Here is a 16,413-nt window from a genome sequence, read left to right on the forward strand (position 1 = left end):
ACGTCAAAATGCAATCAGATTAAGCCTTAACTTCACAAAAATACTAACTCCTAACTATACAGCAGATGAAAACGTTCCAAAATGAGACTAGGTAACAAGTCGACAAAGAGAAGAAATAATGAGGCAAAATTCAGAAATCGATCAAAATTTTTTAAACCAATTAATTTCAAAAGTCTTAATAATCTTTAGCTTATAACAAAATAAATCTGGATAAAATTAGTAACAGTCAGTATGAAAGCAATGGGACCTGTCTTTGGTTAGACTAAGCAATGGAAACGGACTAAAGATACAGAAAAACTCAAAAACTTGCAAACAATTTGCGAAAACACAAATTATTGAAGCCATTAAAATCATTAGCTATTATCTAAATAATAGGTATTTTTATTTCAGTTTTAATTTATACTAATTCAGCTAATCTTAAACTGGCAAAATGTTCATTTGGACCACATTTAAATATAATATCAAGAACTTTATGACTATTCGCTATAAACTGACTGCTTTGAGTAACATAATTCATTTAATATTTAATTACAAGTATGTTGAAAAAGTCAGCATTTTACGGCTACAAAAAGAATAAAAAACAGGCAAAAACAGCGAATTAAAAAAAAATTGAGTGTCGAGTGAAAGTGTCGAGTGAAAAGCCATTAAAAAACTGAAAATTTCTGTAAAAAAATTTACAATTTCAATTTATTTTTCAACATCAATGAGATTCTTCTTTTTTTAACAATATGAATAACAAAAAATCAACAAATACGAACAAATACATTAAAAGCAGGAAATTTTTGAGAGAACCAGTAGCATCAACGCAATTAAATTCAATAGATTTCAACGGAAGCAAATAAATATGCTAGACTATGTCTCGATGGGACAACAACAATGTTTTTCATCCAAAGAGTCATCAATAAGACATTATAACAAATCACTGACTATGAAAACGACAACAAATACAGTCAAAATCCACAATTTCAAGAGAAAAGTGCGAGAAGAAAGTGTCGGGGCCATTTAAACCATAAGCTTTTCTCTGATAACAATATCTATGATACACTGTCCGTCTTCTCTAAGCCAACGGGAGCTATCAATAATTAAAATAATGTCATAAGATTTCAAAAGGAACCAGGATTACGAAAAAGTATTTACAAAAATTTATAAAAAATTATGAAAACTCGTGCATGGGACTCATAAAACCAATAGTTAGAAGAAAAAAACCGCTAACTAGAACAGTTTTGGCTGAAGTAGAAGTGAAAAGAGACCTGACATTACCGAGACTGACTTACATTTCAAGAAAATAAGGTTACAATTGGTTAGTGTTCAAAAAAAATTTCGAAAAAGTATTTTTAAAGTCTTGACAGCCATTAAATTCAATAGCTTTCAACGGATGTCAATAAATACGCTCAGTTACACCTTGATGTTTGTCAAGCATACCTAACCAATAAGACATCCCAATAAGTCTTATGACTATGAAAACAACAATATATATAGGCAAAAACCAAAAAATCAGTAGAAGAGTGCGAGAGGAAAGTTTCGAAGCCAATTAAACAATACGTTTTTCTCTGAAACCTTTATCTATGATCCAATGAACGTCTTTCCTAAGCCAGTTGAAGATATCAATATTAAGATAATTAAGATAAGAATTCAAAAAGAACCAATGATACGAAAACATCCAAAAATTCGGAAAAAATTTTGTAGAATCTTGTGGCATTGGAGTCAAATGACCAATAGTTACAAGATAAAACTGCTAACCAGATTAATTTCGGTTGCATTAGGAAGGAAGGATGTACTGTAATTACTGAGACTGACTTACAAATCACGAAGATAAATTTATGATTGTTTAAGGTTGAATAAAAATTCCGAAAATTTATTTTCAAAGTCTTAACAGCCATTAGTTGTCCACTAGATAGGTCCATTAAAGCACTAAATAGGTTCACTCATTACGAAATCTATTGCGCTTTTAGTCATGAGTATATGCCATAAAACTCCAAAGACTTTGTAAAACGTAAAAATGAAAGTAAAATTTTCAATTAAAATTTCGAAAACTCAGAGTCGAAGCAAAAAAAAACATGAGCGATTCCTCGAAAACGAATTTTTTATCATAGGGCATAATTTGACTGTAAATGACTTTTGTCATTAACTGAACCTCGATATGAGAAGTGACTAGTCTCAGAGTGACTGAAAAACAAAAAAATATAGGAAAAGTTTTCTAAAAGAACCACTTGAATAGATTTCGATATTTTTTTGATATTAAACTTCGTTATCAGACCAGAACTAGCCTTTTTTATCGTCTTTCAATTATTAGTAACACAATATTGTTGCATATTGTCGCCTGAAATATAATTTTGAATTGATTTTTTTTAATAGAAAAGATCTAAATTTACACTAAAATTCCACTAAAAGTGAACAAAATCGTGCAAATATCGCGTGTTCACACAAAACTTTAAACGTCGATAAAATCTTTTTAATTTCGAATTTTATGCTGCACGAGCTTTTTAATGATACCACTAACATTTCTCTACGATGAATATATCGATCGGCCAAAATTGACTAAAAAAAAACCCATTTGAGTATATAGTTCCTCCCCCCACAAGTGGGGTCGGAACAATAAAAAGTTTCAAAAATTCCACAAGTCGAGGTGAAAATAGATTTTCGAGAAACTGACACTACTCTTAAAATCATGTATGTATAGGATTCCGATAACAATTGAAGAAAAACAGGAAACAGAGAAAACAAGACAGAACAAAAACAAGGTGGATATCAAACATACAAACCTTTTTGGTCTAAATTTAGCGTTAAATAAAAAATTCGTACCAAAAAGAGTAATTGGGAAGACAGATTGAAAAAAGTGAATTTGTAAGAATCTTACAGGTTGACCATCCGACTTGTAGAATCATTTGAAATAATCCGTCACCTTGCAAATTTTTGCATTCAAGCAAGATAACCAATAATCATGCAAGCATATACCAGTTCAAAATTAATTGCAAGAAACGTTTATAAGTCAGGTCACATGACATTACAAATCTACTATCTGCATAAGACATTTACAGTTTACTATGAAGTAGACCGTTTCAGAAACGGATGCAAAATCATTATTATTAAGCAACGTATCCGATAATTCAGCCAGCCAATTATTTCTAACTGTACTGCAGCTCTGGTGACAATAAATTCTGACTACATACGTTTTTAAACCGAGCATGCAAAATCTTGCGAAATTAAACATACCGAAGTTTTCCTGCATTTGAAACCGAACATATTCTGGTCAAGTGCACTGAACTTTAACATCCAGAATTCTGAGAAACAAAAACCTCAAATTCTCGAACATTTTCTCTACCAGTTAAAATAATCTTCAGTCAAATGAAAAACTAGCTCAATTTAAACAATCATTTGTAGCGGATGCGACAGCTTTTCTACATACTTCAAATTTACCGATGATGTTTGTGATTTCAGAAACAAGAAAGGTGGTGGCCCTAAGATGTTCCAGAAGCTATCAAAGCTGAGCAAAAAGACCTCTCAGAACAAGACTGGAACCCTTCCAGTATCAGAGTCATCCAAACGATACGAGCTGGACGAACAACAGCTGGAGTTTTTCGATGACTCCCTTTTACAACCAATCAGGCAAGTATATAATGAATTCTCTAGCTCGAAGATTTGATTGATTTAATTGTTTGACTCGAATTTTTCTTTAGTGTTAGAATTTTCCAATAAATAAATCAACCCCTTTTTCATGGGGCTATGAGAACAGAAGAGAGAACAAAAACTTTACGTTTTTTTCTATAAAAATTTAGAAAAAAACTGTTGGTAGTTTTGGAACACGTGTTCTCCCAAATGTTGCTCGAAACTTCTGCTGAAGCTACGCAAATCGTTTTTTCACCTTTTTGACTTTTTAAACAAAGTTTATACGTACCTTTTTCGTACCATAGAAGACCATTGTTGAGTTTTGCAACACATATTTCTATGTTTATTAAAAATCAAATGCGAAGCAAGCGCTTTTTATTCGAAAGATAACAAACATCCTTGATATCTACTTAAGTCTACTACCAATTTGAGTATAGTTTGTTAGAATATCGATCAAACTATAGTCTTAAACTTAGTGAGAATTAGAAAGAAAGTTTGACTTACCAGATTAGAAAGACAAGCAATATGACTTCGATCAAAGAAATTATATAAATGAATCGTCAAGAAATGGTGCTTAGAATCAATATTCGGTTCAAATTGGTTAATCTAGATAACTATAATTAGAGTTAGATTAATTGATGTAAAATCTTCCCAGCATGTATTAAATGATGATGATATCTCCGGAAGTGTGAACGAATTCTTAGAAAAGTGCAAATACATTCCATTTATGGTTCCCTTTGCGACTGATTTGCAGAAGCAAACCATATTGGGTAACCTTTGCTACCCCCACTATAAATCACGGTGCCAAGATTATTTTTGTATCTTGACTTTTTCACACTGATAATGGGTATATATACAGCTGATTTTTGAGTCCTTTTTCCTCCCCAAATTCAAATCGCCATCTTGATCTAATAATCAGATCTCTCCTGTAAATCTCTAAATTATACAGTAAAATACCATTTTGTTATTCTCTCATTTTTGAGAAATTAATTCTTTTTACTTAGTTAAAAACGCTTTTTATTCCGCTTGCGAAAGTCCATAACCCAACAGGTTACGGGCCCAGCAATTTTCTAAGTCATAAAATTAATTTCCAAAACAAAACTAATTTGTTGTTGACAGTCATAATCCTTTTCTGCTTAGTACCTTTTCTTTTCACAACTCTTTTGCCTGCTCAAACACCAATGGATCAACAGACATTGAAGCTGCTGACCTACACAGGAAAGGCACAGGACTTTCCAATCTGGAGCACAAGATTTGTGGCGATGATGCAGACGAAGGGACTCTACAAATCACTACTGGGGACAGAGGATCAACCCAATGAGCCTGCGCCACTGGCTAATGGGGCAACCAATGATGAGAAGAAGAACCACAAGGTGCTGAAGGATGCATATGAGAAGGAAGTTGCAGACATCAAGGAGAAACGGAACAATGTGTGGTGCCATCTGGCACTGACTCTGGATGCAACAACCCTCATGCTGATGAGACATGACTGTGTGGGAGATGATGGCATTGGAGATGGAGCAAAAGCTTCAGAGTGTGGAGACGCCGACAGTGGTGACTTTAGTGGCACAGCTTGCTCGACTGCAGCTCGAGGATTCTGAGGATTTGGACAGCTTCTTCATCAGAGGTCAGGAGTTGCTCACAAGGCTACAAGAAGCAGGGGAAGCAGTCTCAGAGACCCTCTTCAACGCCTTGGTCCTCAATGGTCTGCCAATGAGGTATGAAAATTTTGTTATACAGGAAAGCTTCAACCCGGCAACGAACTTCACAGAGTTGAAGGAAAAGGCTGCAGAACTTTCATTAGCGCACCGTGCAGAGACACAAGGGACAAAGTGGTTCAGTGGCACTGGCAGCGAAGCGTGACTTCAAGAAGGGACCCAGGAAAGGAAACTGCTTTGTGTGTGGGATCCCTGGACACTTTGCCAAGGACTGCAGGAAGAAGGAGACAGCACAATGCAGCAAGTGTGGTGAGAAGGGTCACCTAGACAGGGCATGCAAGAGACAAAGAGATGGAGGCAAACATGAGTCAGTGGCAATGGGTCCAACATTGGCTACACCAGACGAGGAATGCTGGGCAGCTCTTACCCAGTGGAAGACAGCAGGCATGCTAGTGGACAGTGGTTGTACATATCACATAGTGACGAACATCGATGCGTTTCTGGACTTTGTGCCCATTCAATCAGTGGTCAGAAGTCCCAACGGAGAGGCTTCCAAAGTGGTGCGCAGAGGCTGTGTGAGGATCAGCATACCCTCAAACAAAGGGATAATGCAATGCGAACTCAAAAACGTTCTGTGTGTGCCGGACTATTCTTCAAACCTCCTATCAGTCTCAAGATGCACGGAGTGGGGACATGGCTTCACTTTCGAGAGAGGAAACAGCTGCATGAAACTCCAGAAGGGAACTCGGGTAAAACTAACACAAGAAAATAATTTGTTTTACTTACCCTGCAGCGTTCTAGAAATCAAGATGAGTTCCAACAGCGTGAAACTTGACAATGCAAGGAAGTGGCACAGACGATTGGGTCATTTGAATCAAGCGGATGTGGTCAGGAATGCACCAGAGACAGTGGGGGAACTCGATGATGTATGCGATGTTTGTGCGTTGGCCAAGATCACAAAGACTCCAGTACCAAGAGTGGCAGAGACCCAAGCAGGAGAGAAGCTGGAGAGGGTAGAGTCACTTTCAGAGTTCCGGTTCTGCATATTGTTTGCAGACCAGTACACGAAATTTTTGTTTGTGGAATTGCTTAAGGCAAAGAGTGAAGCATTGGCCAGCCTGAAGAAATTTGTTCTCAGTGTGGGGACGCCCAAGAAGCTGAGGCAAGACAATGCGAAAGAATTTCTCTCAGAGCAGTTCAAGACGTACTGCTAAAATGCCGACATTCTACAGGAGAAGACCATACCAGAGACGCCACAACAGAATGGGTTAGCTGAGAGGTGCAACAGGACACTGCTGGAGATGGCAAGACGTTTGCTCATTGACTCAGGACTTCCCAAGATGATGTGGGGAGCAGCAATTCTTCACGCAGCAAGGACCAGAAACTTGGTTGTGAGACGAGGACAAGAAAAATGCCCAGCAGAGCTGATGAGAGGCATAAAACCTAAGCTTCCAATTAGTAAATTATCTATTTTTGGTTGCACAGTCTTCATGAGGAAGAGGGACAGAGAAGTCAGCAAACGTGAACCCAAGGCACTGGAAGGAAAGTTTGTGGGTTAGTTACACTTAAGGAGAAAACGGATACCTGGTGTACATACCCAACACACGCAAGGTGATGGCAGTTCGAGATGTGATCATCAAGGAGTCTGAAGTGGGTTCAATCCCTGACAACAAAGAAACGGCTGACCTACTAGATGATGGGTCGGAACTGGGAATCTGGCACCCAGATGATGGTCATCAAGACGATGACAACAGAGAACGACAGGACACATCTACTGCAATAAAGGAGGAGTGGCATGACGCAGGGAGCGTGAATACTCAAGAAACAACACTGAGACAAGAGGCCTCGGATGTTCGAGAAACAGCACTAGATGAAGGATCTACTGCAACAAGAGGGAGTCACAGAGACTCAGAGTCACTGGAAGACAGTTACACAGAAGACTTCTCACAGTTAGTTGGCTTCAAGGAAGATGCACTGGAACACGCGGACAGAGCAGAGCCCAGACGAGGGACACGAGCAAGGAATGTTCCGCAATTTTTTGGAGAAGTCAGGACCCATCTTGCTGTGACTGAGGGCAACTATGTGGAACCCAAAACAGTCTACGAAACCAAGCAAGGTGACGATTGGGACCAGTGGCACTGGGCAATGAAGGCGAGGTCAAGGCACTGCAAGACAAATACAAAGCGCGCTATGTGGCGAAAGGCTTCAAACAAGTGGAAGGACTGGACTACTTTGAGGCTTTTGCGCCTACCTGCAAGCCAGAGACATTCAGGATTCTACTTCAGCTATCAGCGAAGCAGCGCCATGTGATGCACCAATTTGATGTCAAGACTGCTTTCCTGCACTCACCAATCGAGGAAGAAATGTATCTGGAAGAGCCACAGGAGTTTGTAAAACGCGGATCAGATGGGGAGAAGTTAGTGTGTCGACTAAATAAATCAATTTATGGTTTGAAACAGGCTGCTAACAACTGGTACAAAGAGCTGGCAAACTTCCTACTGAGACAGGGGTTCACCAGAAGCAGGAACGATCACTGATTGTTTGCAAGATCAGAAGCAGAGGATCACACCTTCATCTTGTTCTGGGTTGACGACATCATAGTAGCATCAAGAAGTATGACAGTGGTCTCTGATGTCAAGAAGGCACTAGAAGCAACCTTTCACATGGAAGACAGAGGGTGACTACTCTGATTTCTGGGTCTAAGAATCAGACGAGAAGAGGGCAAAGTCACAGTCGACCAAGAACGCTACATAGAAACAATGCTTGAGCGGTTTCAAATGGATCAAAGCAAACCCTCAAGAACTTCAGCTGATTTGAATTTGAAACTTCAGACAGCACAAAACGGAGACGAAGAAGTGGACCAGAGGATCTACAGAAGCTTGGTTGGATTACTTCTGTATCTGGCCAAACGGACGAGGCCAGACATAATATTCACAGTCAACATTCTGTCCAGACACATGAATGCACCTACCAATCAACACTGGATGTGCGGAAAACGACTTCTGCGATATCTTCAAGGTTCAAAAGGCTTAAAATTTACTTACACAAAAGAGGCTAGTTATGATTTAGTGGGGGAAAGTGATGCAGACTGGTCTGGAGACGTGAACGACAGAAAATCAACAACGGGCTATTACTTCAAGCTCAACGGACGTGGCGCAGCACTCAGCTGGGATGTCAAGAAGCAGGCCACAGTTGCTCTTTCTTCATCAGAAGCAGAATATCAGGGCATGGCAGCAGCAGTTCAGGAAGCACTCTACCTGAAACAACTTCTAGAGGATTTTGGCATCCAACAGAAACGTCCAATAACAATTGGAGAAGACAACCAAAGTTGTATCAGACTCTGCCAAAACCCAGTCATGCATAAAAGGAGCAAGCACATCGAAACAAAGTTTCACTTCATCCGGGAAAAGATGGAGGATGGGACTATTTCAATTCATTACGTCCCTACAGACAAAATGGCAGCGGACATCTTCACAAAGTCCTTACCCGTTTCGAAAGTGGAAACATTCAGAGCAGATTTGATGGGAACAGACTCTACGCAATCAGCTCAAGTCTGAGTGGGGGTGTTAGAATATCGATCCAACTATAGTCTTATCAAATTTATTAAGTTCAAATTTAGTGAGAATTAGAAAGAAAGTTTGACTTACCAGATTAGAAAGACAAGCAATATGACTTCGATCAAAGAAATTATATAAATGAATCGTCAAGAAATGGTGCTTAGAATCAATATTCGGTTCAAATTGGTTAATCTAGATAACTATAATTAGAGTTAGATTAATTGATGTAAAATCTTCCCAGCATGTATTAAATGATGATGATATCTCCGGAAGTGTGAACGAATTCTTAGAAAAGTGCAAATACATTCCATTTATGGTTCCCTTTGCGACTGATTTGCAGAAGCAAACCATATTGGGTAACCTTTGCTACCCCCACTATAAATCACGGTGCCAAGATTATTTTTGTATCTTGACTTTTTCACACTGATAATGGGTATATATACAGCTGATTTTTGAGTCCTTTTTCCTCCCCAAATTCAAATCGCCATCTTGATCTAATAATCAGATCTCTCCTGTAAATCTCTAAATTATACAGTAAAATACCATTTTGTTATTCTCTCATTTTTGAGAAATTAATTCTTTTTACTTAGTTAAAAACGCTTTTTATTCCGCTTGCGAAAGTCCATAACCCAACATAGTTTATGAGAGAGTTGTAAAAAAGCAGAAACTCTAGCAATTTCGATACATAATAATTAGTTGTTGCAGCGAAACAGCATCATTTTTCATCGCATTAGCCTTTTTTCAACTGCCCTTTTCAATTATTCCATAGTTTTCAGACTGTTCTTTTTGCGACCGTTAATGCTCTTTTTGTGGCTATGGGCGTTTCTTGCATCTACAAAAGAATACCTGCTAGCCGGACCTACCAAATATTATATTTCATCAATGAATCAGACAAATTTCTTTCTGTATTTGGCGCTGGCAATTGTTGTGTACATGTCCCATTTTCAAATTTTTATTCTGTATTTCAAAACTTGATGACTCATCCAATTCTTTTTGTCTGAGCATAAAAATTTACACACTCTGGGAATGAATAACTGCAGCCCGGATTTTCTCTTACAAGAACGAATAACCTAATGACCTCAGCAACGAAGAAAAACCGCATGCATAGGCCCTGGCCTACTCCCCTTCCCGCATCACCAAGCCCCCGCACGAGTCTCACGCAACTTCTCACAATCGTATTTTCACTTTGACAACCTTTGGTTAACATTGGGCGTCAAATCACTCATAGTAAGTAATAACATCTGAACACGTGTAGTGTTCTTCATCAGCAGTGGCTTGTCTGGTGAGGTTGTTTATTGAGTACAGAACGTATTTCGGCTTCTCGCGTAGCGGCCTAAGTGGGTATGGCTGAAACCAGGCATCAGGGAGCCCACCAGGATTGGGGGGGGGGGGGTGCAGGTGGGGCATTAATTTGCACCAACTTAATGAATGTCAGTTGAAACTACCCAAGAAATGTCCGGTATTATTTCATTACAGAATGCTGAGCATATATCAGAGGGTACATGTCACATGCAGACAAGTAATACTTGTCAGACAAAAAACAGCATGATTTTCTTCATGCCAAGTTTGTTAACAGCATGTTATTAGTCTAAACGTTTTCTGGTCAGGCTGAAGATGTACCAACACTTTTGTTTCAATGACTCAGATCGGTTTTCAATGTCATTTAACTGAAACATTGATGAATCACAATGAGGGGTAGCTCCGGGTACATTTATTCCAGTCAAGATTCGTTTGTCGGATTCTGGTCAATTTGAAACCATTGTTAAGTGAGCGCTCATCCTCTCACAGACAACTTCACGGAGGCAGGGGAGCAAACAGTGGCGTGTGGTTCGCACACATTACATCTCGGTTATCACGGCACAATGAAAGTGCATTGAGGAATATCTTCAAGACAAATTCATCAAATATTGAAATTTTTATTTATGCCTAAAAATTAGACAAAAGACATCAAAAATAAATACGTTAAGCATAGGATCAAGCTTAGCAGCGCTTGGAGTTTGCTTTACGTCTTCAAGTAAAATTGGCTAGAAAGATGAAGACATCAGGAAAATAAGATTTCTGTCGAAAATTTAACAGATACTGAATTGTTAGCAGTAACCGTTTCATTTTACAGTAAGATTGCCAAAACCTCGAATCGTCTTCTAAAAATAATTCATCAATAAAGATTTCGTTCAATTCAGTTTTATTGACACGTTGTTAAAAACTATCGTGGACATTAGTGGAAATTTAAAATTGAGGCAGTTTATTCGACAACCCCCTACCCCGCGGAAAAACCGAAATTAGATGACATGAAGCTATCACTACCGATCTATTGAGACCCGAAACTGGAGATTATTTGGACCCTGTGGGGATTTGAATCTGAAAAAAAAACTGTGAGATAATATTTAATACTGGGAAAAAATAAAGCAACAAATTTATTAATTTACTTAAATTTATAATTGTATTGGCGAGATAGCCGAGAGGTAAGGTGAGTGATTCACACGCTAAAGATCGAGAGTTAAATCCCCCGCCTTTGTGAAGCTGTCTGTGTGAGGATGAGCTCATATGCAACCATAGCTTTATGTTGACCTTAGCCTTACCAATGTTGTCTGCAATGAAGGTAACAAGCGAAAAGTGCGGACGCAAAAAAAGTGGCTATAGTCACCAAAAAAGCAGCAATGTTGCTCATAAAAAGATTAGTCTGAAATTTGTGGAATAATATGAAAAAGCGAAGATGAGAACAGGCTACTGTAGGCTCTGAACAGGCTACAGAGTAAGCGGTGAACTTACAAAAAGTGGTGAAATGTGGTGACTTTTTGTAAGTTCAGCGCTTACTCTACTGGTGAATTTACATACTTTCACAGCATTTCACCGCAAAATTATGTAAAAAATTTGTGGTGAAAAAAAAACAATATTTTGCCACTTATGTTAAACCTTTTTCCCATTTTAACAATATTTGAAATGTGAAACTGAGTCATAATAAATAATAATTATACTTGTGGTTCCTGCGTAATCGCAGCGGAACAGCATTAGGCCAACAGTAGCCTGTTCTCAGCTGGGCCTCTTCTTATTATTCCACTTTTTTAAAACTAATCTTTTATGAGCAACATTGCTCATCTTTGGTGACTGTAGCCACTTTTTTTGCGTCCGCAATTTTCACATGGTATCGTCACTGCAAAAAACATTGGTCAGGCTATGGTCAACCTGAAGCTATATGCTTGCGTAAGAACTCGTCCTCACACAGACAGATTCACAAGGCAGGGGATTGAACTCTCAATCTTTAGCCTTTGAATCACTCACCTTACCTCTCGGCTATCACGCCATTGTAATTAAAAATTTAAGTAAATTAAAGAAATTGTTGCTTTATTTTATCTCAGTATTGAATATTATCATCCAGTTTTTTTCAGATCTAAATCCTCATAAGTTCCAAATAATCTACAGTTTCGGGGCTTATTAGTTTGGTAGCGATAGTTTCATGTCAGCTAATTGCGGTTCACCGCTATTTCACCGCTTAGAAAAAATGTGTTAAAAAGTTACAAATCGGGGGGGGGGTTATTTTAAGGGGGTTAAATCTAACATTTCCTCCTTTACTCCCAATTGCCCTATACCTATATCTTACCTCGTTTTTCCACCCCCTGCCCGCCCTAAAATTGCCCCCATAATCTTATGTTTTTGACACTTTTTGTAAGAGGTGAAATTATGTAATTTCACCACTAAGTTAAGCGGTATAGATATATGTAATTTCACCGCATTCACCTCTTATCTTACATAATTTGGACACTTTTTGTTAAAGCGGTGAATTTATTTAATTTCACCGCCGCCAAATTCAGTGGTGAAACTATGTAATTTCACCACTACCAGGCGATAAAATTTTTTTCACTGCAATCACCGCCTGATTTTTGTAATTTCACCGCTTATCTTACAAAATTTCCCTTATTCACCTCTTATCTTACATATATTTGCGTTGAAGGGCGGTGACACCTTGACCCGGGTAATATTTTTGTGTCTACTTTGTTTAGTAACCTCAGGTAATAATCTACTTTACCTATTAAAAAATGAAAGTATGATAATTGTTGCAGTGTCTCTTCCAAATTGCCAGAAGATAACGAAACATCGGCAGCGGATTCCATGTTCAAAGAGAGTGGCTTCCAGATCAACGTGCATGTCATTGAGGCCCAGAGACTGGCAGGCGCTGAGTTGCACCCTTACGTCATTGTCGAAGTGGCTGACCAGAAGAAGATTACCAAAGTCATAGAAGAGACAGTCGCATGTCCCTATTTTGATGAGGTTGGTACATTTTTAATATTAGCAAATTTAAAGCTAATCTAAACGACGGGATCTTTTGCATTGTTACAGTTTTGCCCCCTCCCCCCTCCCCCCCTCCCCTCCGCACCCATTCCCGCAGCTTCCAAGGAGTTGAACCCAACCTAAAACTTTTGACTCGTCCTCTCTCAACGCCAATTAATAATATGGGAAATTGAACCCAGGACAAAACGAGCAGTCTTAATGATGATATTGAAAACGATATACAAGTACATGTGGATCAGAAATGTGTAAGTTGTAATCTCGCGTTTTTTTTCAGTCGTTCGTGTTCGACTTCGTGATGCCTCCTGTTGAGATGCTCAACTCTATTATAAAACTCACAGTAAGTTATACTACAATAACTGAAAGCTTAGATTTTAATAAAAAATGATTTATGAAATCATTTTATGAGACATCATATCTGAATGGTAGTAATTTTTCTGCTCGTAACCAATTATGTAGTTCAATTTAGCATCATTCAAAAAACCGTTACATACATAATATGACAGATGTCAAATTTGGACGAACAATGAAATTCGGTTGAATGTAGACTATGGCAGCAAAAAACTATTTACATATAAAGTTTTCAAAAGCGTCACAAACATTAAATAAAACTACGTTTTGAGTTCACGGTTTCCACTAAATCTGCGTCAAATTCGTTTAAAAGTTGCTACAATTGTTCTCCTAATTTTCCTTAAAAAATTTTCCGCTTCCTTAATCACAATTGCAAAAATCTCGAGTAAGCTTTGTATTGGATCCAGTTCTCGAATATACTTCCCAATCCCTTTCTTTGGAAAAAAAGGCTGAACATGTTTCATTTAAGCACAGACGCGTTATCCTGTTCAATAAAAGACCGGAACATGTACTTTTACTTCGAAATTTACCAAAAAGCCCAAATAACTTGGGGGCGTTTAGCTCATTTGACATTCTAGACACCACTTTGATCAAAATATGATCCGTATCTAGACAGATCTGATCGCATTGAACAACAAATCATAAGTGATGGCTTGACTAGACTCAAGCTTGTCGCATCTAAATAAAATTTTTGTTGATATTTTTTACAAACGAAAACCAGACCATTCCATCGATGATTCCCACTTTAGTTTTATTAGTACAAACAACCTTCTGTCAGAATGAAATCGGCTTTTTGAGAATATTTAATTACTAAAAATGATTATGGCAAAAAGAAACGAGATTTTTCCCCACAAACTTGACTTTTTCTCTTATTTTGTTCACCACATTTCTGTTTTGCATTTAAAAGAAAAAGTATGACTAAATTTTTGTAAAGGTTATCGTTGCAGTTGAACGAGCTATTAATCACGGTGGCTCACTATAGTGAGGTTTTTGGATCTCGGTAAAACAACTTCAATAAATTTTTGTTCTGAACCCTCTTGAGGGGGGAGGAACTACATGCTCAAGTGGTTTTTTTTGCTCAGACAATTTTGATATATTAATCGATATATTAATCGTAGAGAGTTCTAAGTGGTATCATTAAGAAGCCTGTCCAGCGTAGATTATGGAATTAAAAAGATTTTTCCGAATTTTGTTACTTAGAGCAAGTTATCGTGATTTAAATTTTCGTGAATATTAGACCCACATGCGATATTTTTTATCACATTTTCCGGAATTTTTGCCTAAATATTTGTCAATTTTGCTAAAATATGTAAAAATTGTTAAAAAAAGAAGTGCTGATTTTATTTTTGAAGATAAAAAAGTATTGTTGAATAGTTTGCTTTATAGTTTTTGGCTAAAATTTTGGCTAAATATTTCAAAATTCAGAACTTTCATAAAAAAATGCCCGAAATAATTATTCTTGTCCACTTTGATCAAACATGGCGGATCCTAAAATCCAAAAACAACTCAAAAAATCTTTGTAGGCTACAAAGGGAGCTAGTATTACTTCCACTTCCATTGAGAGTTACTCTATGTTTATCAGAAAAGCAGCATTTGTTTTTGATCTTTTAACTAACAAATTATCTGGATCAACAGTATTCAAATTAATTGAGTGTTCTTCATGGACGATCAACAATAGCAAAGCTGGTTTTGGACCAATGTTGAAATGTTAAAATCCAAAAAAATCGGATTGTAATCAGTCCGTCTTTTTCAAAAAAAAATTCGGTATTTTTTAATTAAAGAAAGAACAAATGAAATGACAGCTCACTCTAAGTAAGTCCAATTAGTTACCTATGCAGTTAAATATTAGTGTATCTGGTTTTTTTACTCAAAGATTATGGTCCTTTTGACTTTTAGGAATGTTTGATTTTTTTGTAAACAACGGCCAATTGAATTTACCCACAATTTTTCTCTTAATTTGGTCAACTTGTGTTCTCAAAGAAAGAATGCTTCTTCTTCCTCTCAATTCTACTGAATTAAAATTCAATATTTTTTTGCGTATTTACGCGTTAAGTTATGCCTTTATGGCTTTTTATAATGCTAGATTTCACCAGTTTTCCCATTAGGCATTGACTCATTTTTGACATTTTTTCGATTTGGTCACATTATCACATAATTGACAGACCGTAAATTAAATCATTTGTTCTCAAAAGAAGGGCAACTGAACATATAAATGTCTTAAAGGCATAGATTTTGGTGTTAGTGACTTCGACACCCCTCTCTCGAAAAAATTAACTGAGTTCTTCACATTTGTCTTTAACTGGCGTTTTTATTTTTCTCCTCAGTCATGTGAAATTTCCTGGATAAAGAAAGGTCTCATTGCTTTTTATGTAGAAAAACGTGAGCCCGTATTTATTTCTGAGTTGATATTTGATGGTTTTCAATACTTTGAAAACAATTGTTTTAAAAATACTCTTTTTACTTTGCATTTTTGTTCCTCTTTGTCTATTCGTTACGTACGCTCATTTATTACAGGTTAAACAAGTTTTTCGCAAAAAAAAATGTTTTTTTCTGTCTATATTTCATGTTCTTTTTCTTGACGTAAGACCTATGATGAAATATTACAGGTCTCAGTCGCTTCCTTTGAACGAATAAACAAACCTATTTAATTATTTCAATATTATAGCTAATAGCTTTAATCACTTTGAAAATAATTTTGCCTTTGTTTCTATTTTATGCCTACTTGCTACCTATTCTCATTAATGAAAGGTCGCATGCCACATTATTCGCTTTCGAGGAAAGCTCAATTGGATGTATTTTGAGGGGCAAAATATGGCTTTACGGCTTTAAGATTTAATTGAAATTTTGTTTATTGTCTTTATTTGTTGTTCTTTTTGTAACAGCAGTAAAAATTGAATACTGACAGGTCTTAATGCCCGCCTATAGAGTCGTAAACTTGTTGGATGTTTTCAATTGCT

General features: G+C 37.2%; 2 protein-coding genes across 4 annotated transcripts in view; one reads left to right on the forward strand and one right to left on the reverse strand.

Moving 5' to 3' along the window:
- LOC142340602 (putative pterin-4-alpha-carbinolamine dehydratase) overlaps positions 1-16,413 on the reverse strand; it is a 305,724-nt gene that overhangs the window by 39,585 nt on the left and 249,726 nt on the right. The gene's annotated exons all lie outside the window — the stretch shown is intronic.
- The window catches only part of LOC142340595 (otoferlin-like), a 126,906-nt gene continuing 113,937 nt past the window's right edge, over positions 3,445-16,413 (forward strand). For all 3 annotated transcript variants that reach the window (XM_075391270.1, XM_075391273.1, XM_075391272.1), the window contains exons 1-3: positions 3,445-3,606; positions 12,880-13,087; positions 13,383-13,445. In XM_075391270.1, coding sequence (XP_075247385.1) covers positions 3,464-3,606; positions 12,880-13,087; positions 13,383-13,445 — 414 coding nt within the window. In that variant the 5' untranslated portion in view covers positions 3,445-3,463. The remainder of the gene's footprint in view (positions 3,607-12,879; positions 13,088-13,382; positions 13,446-16,413) is intronic.

The sequence above is a fragment of the Convolutriloba macropyga genome, chromosome 6 (assembly GCF_964194025.1).
Source record: "Convolutriloba macropyga chromosome 6, txConMacr16.3, whole genome shotgun sequence".
Classification (NCBI taxonomy): domain Eukaryota; kingdom Metazoa; phylum Xenacoelomorpha; order Acoela; family Convolutidae; genus Convolutriloba; species Convolutriloba macropyga.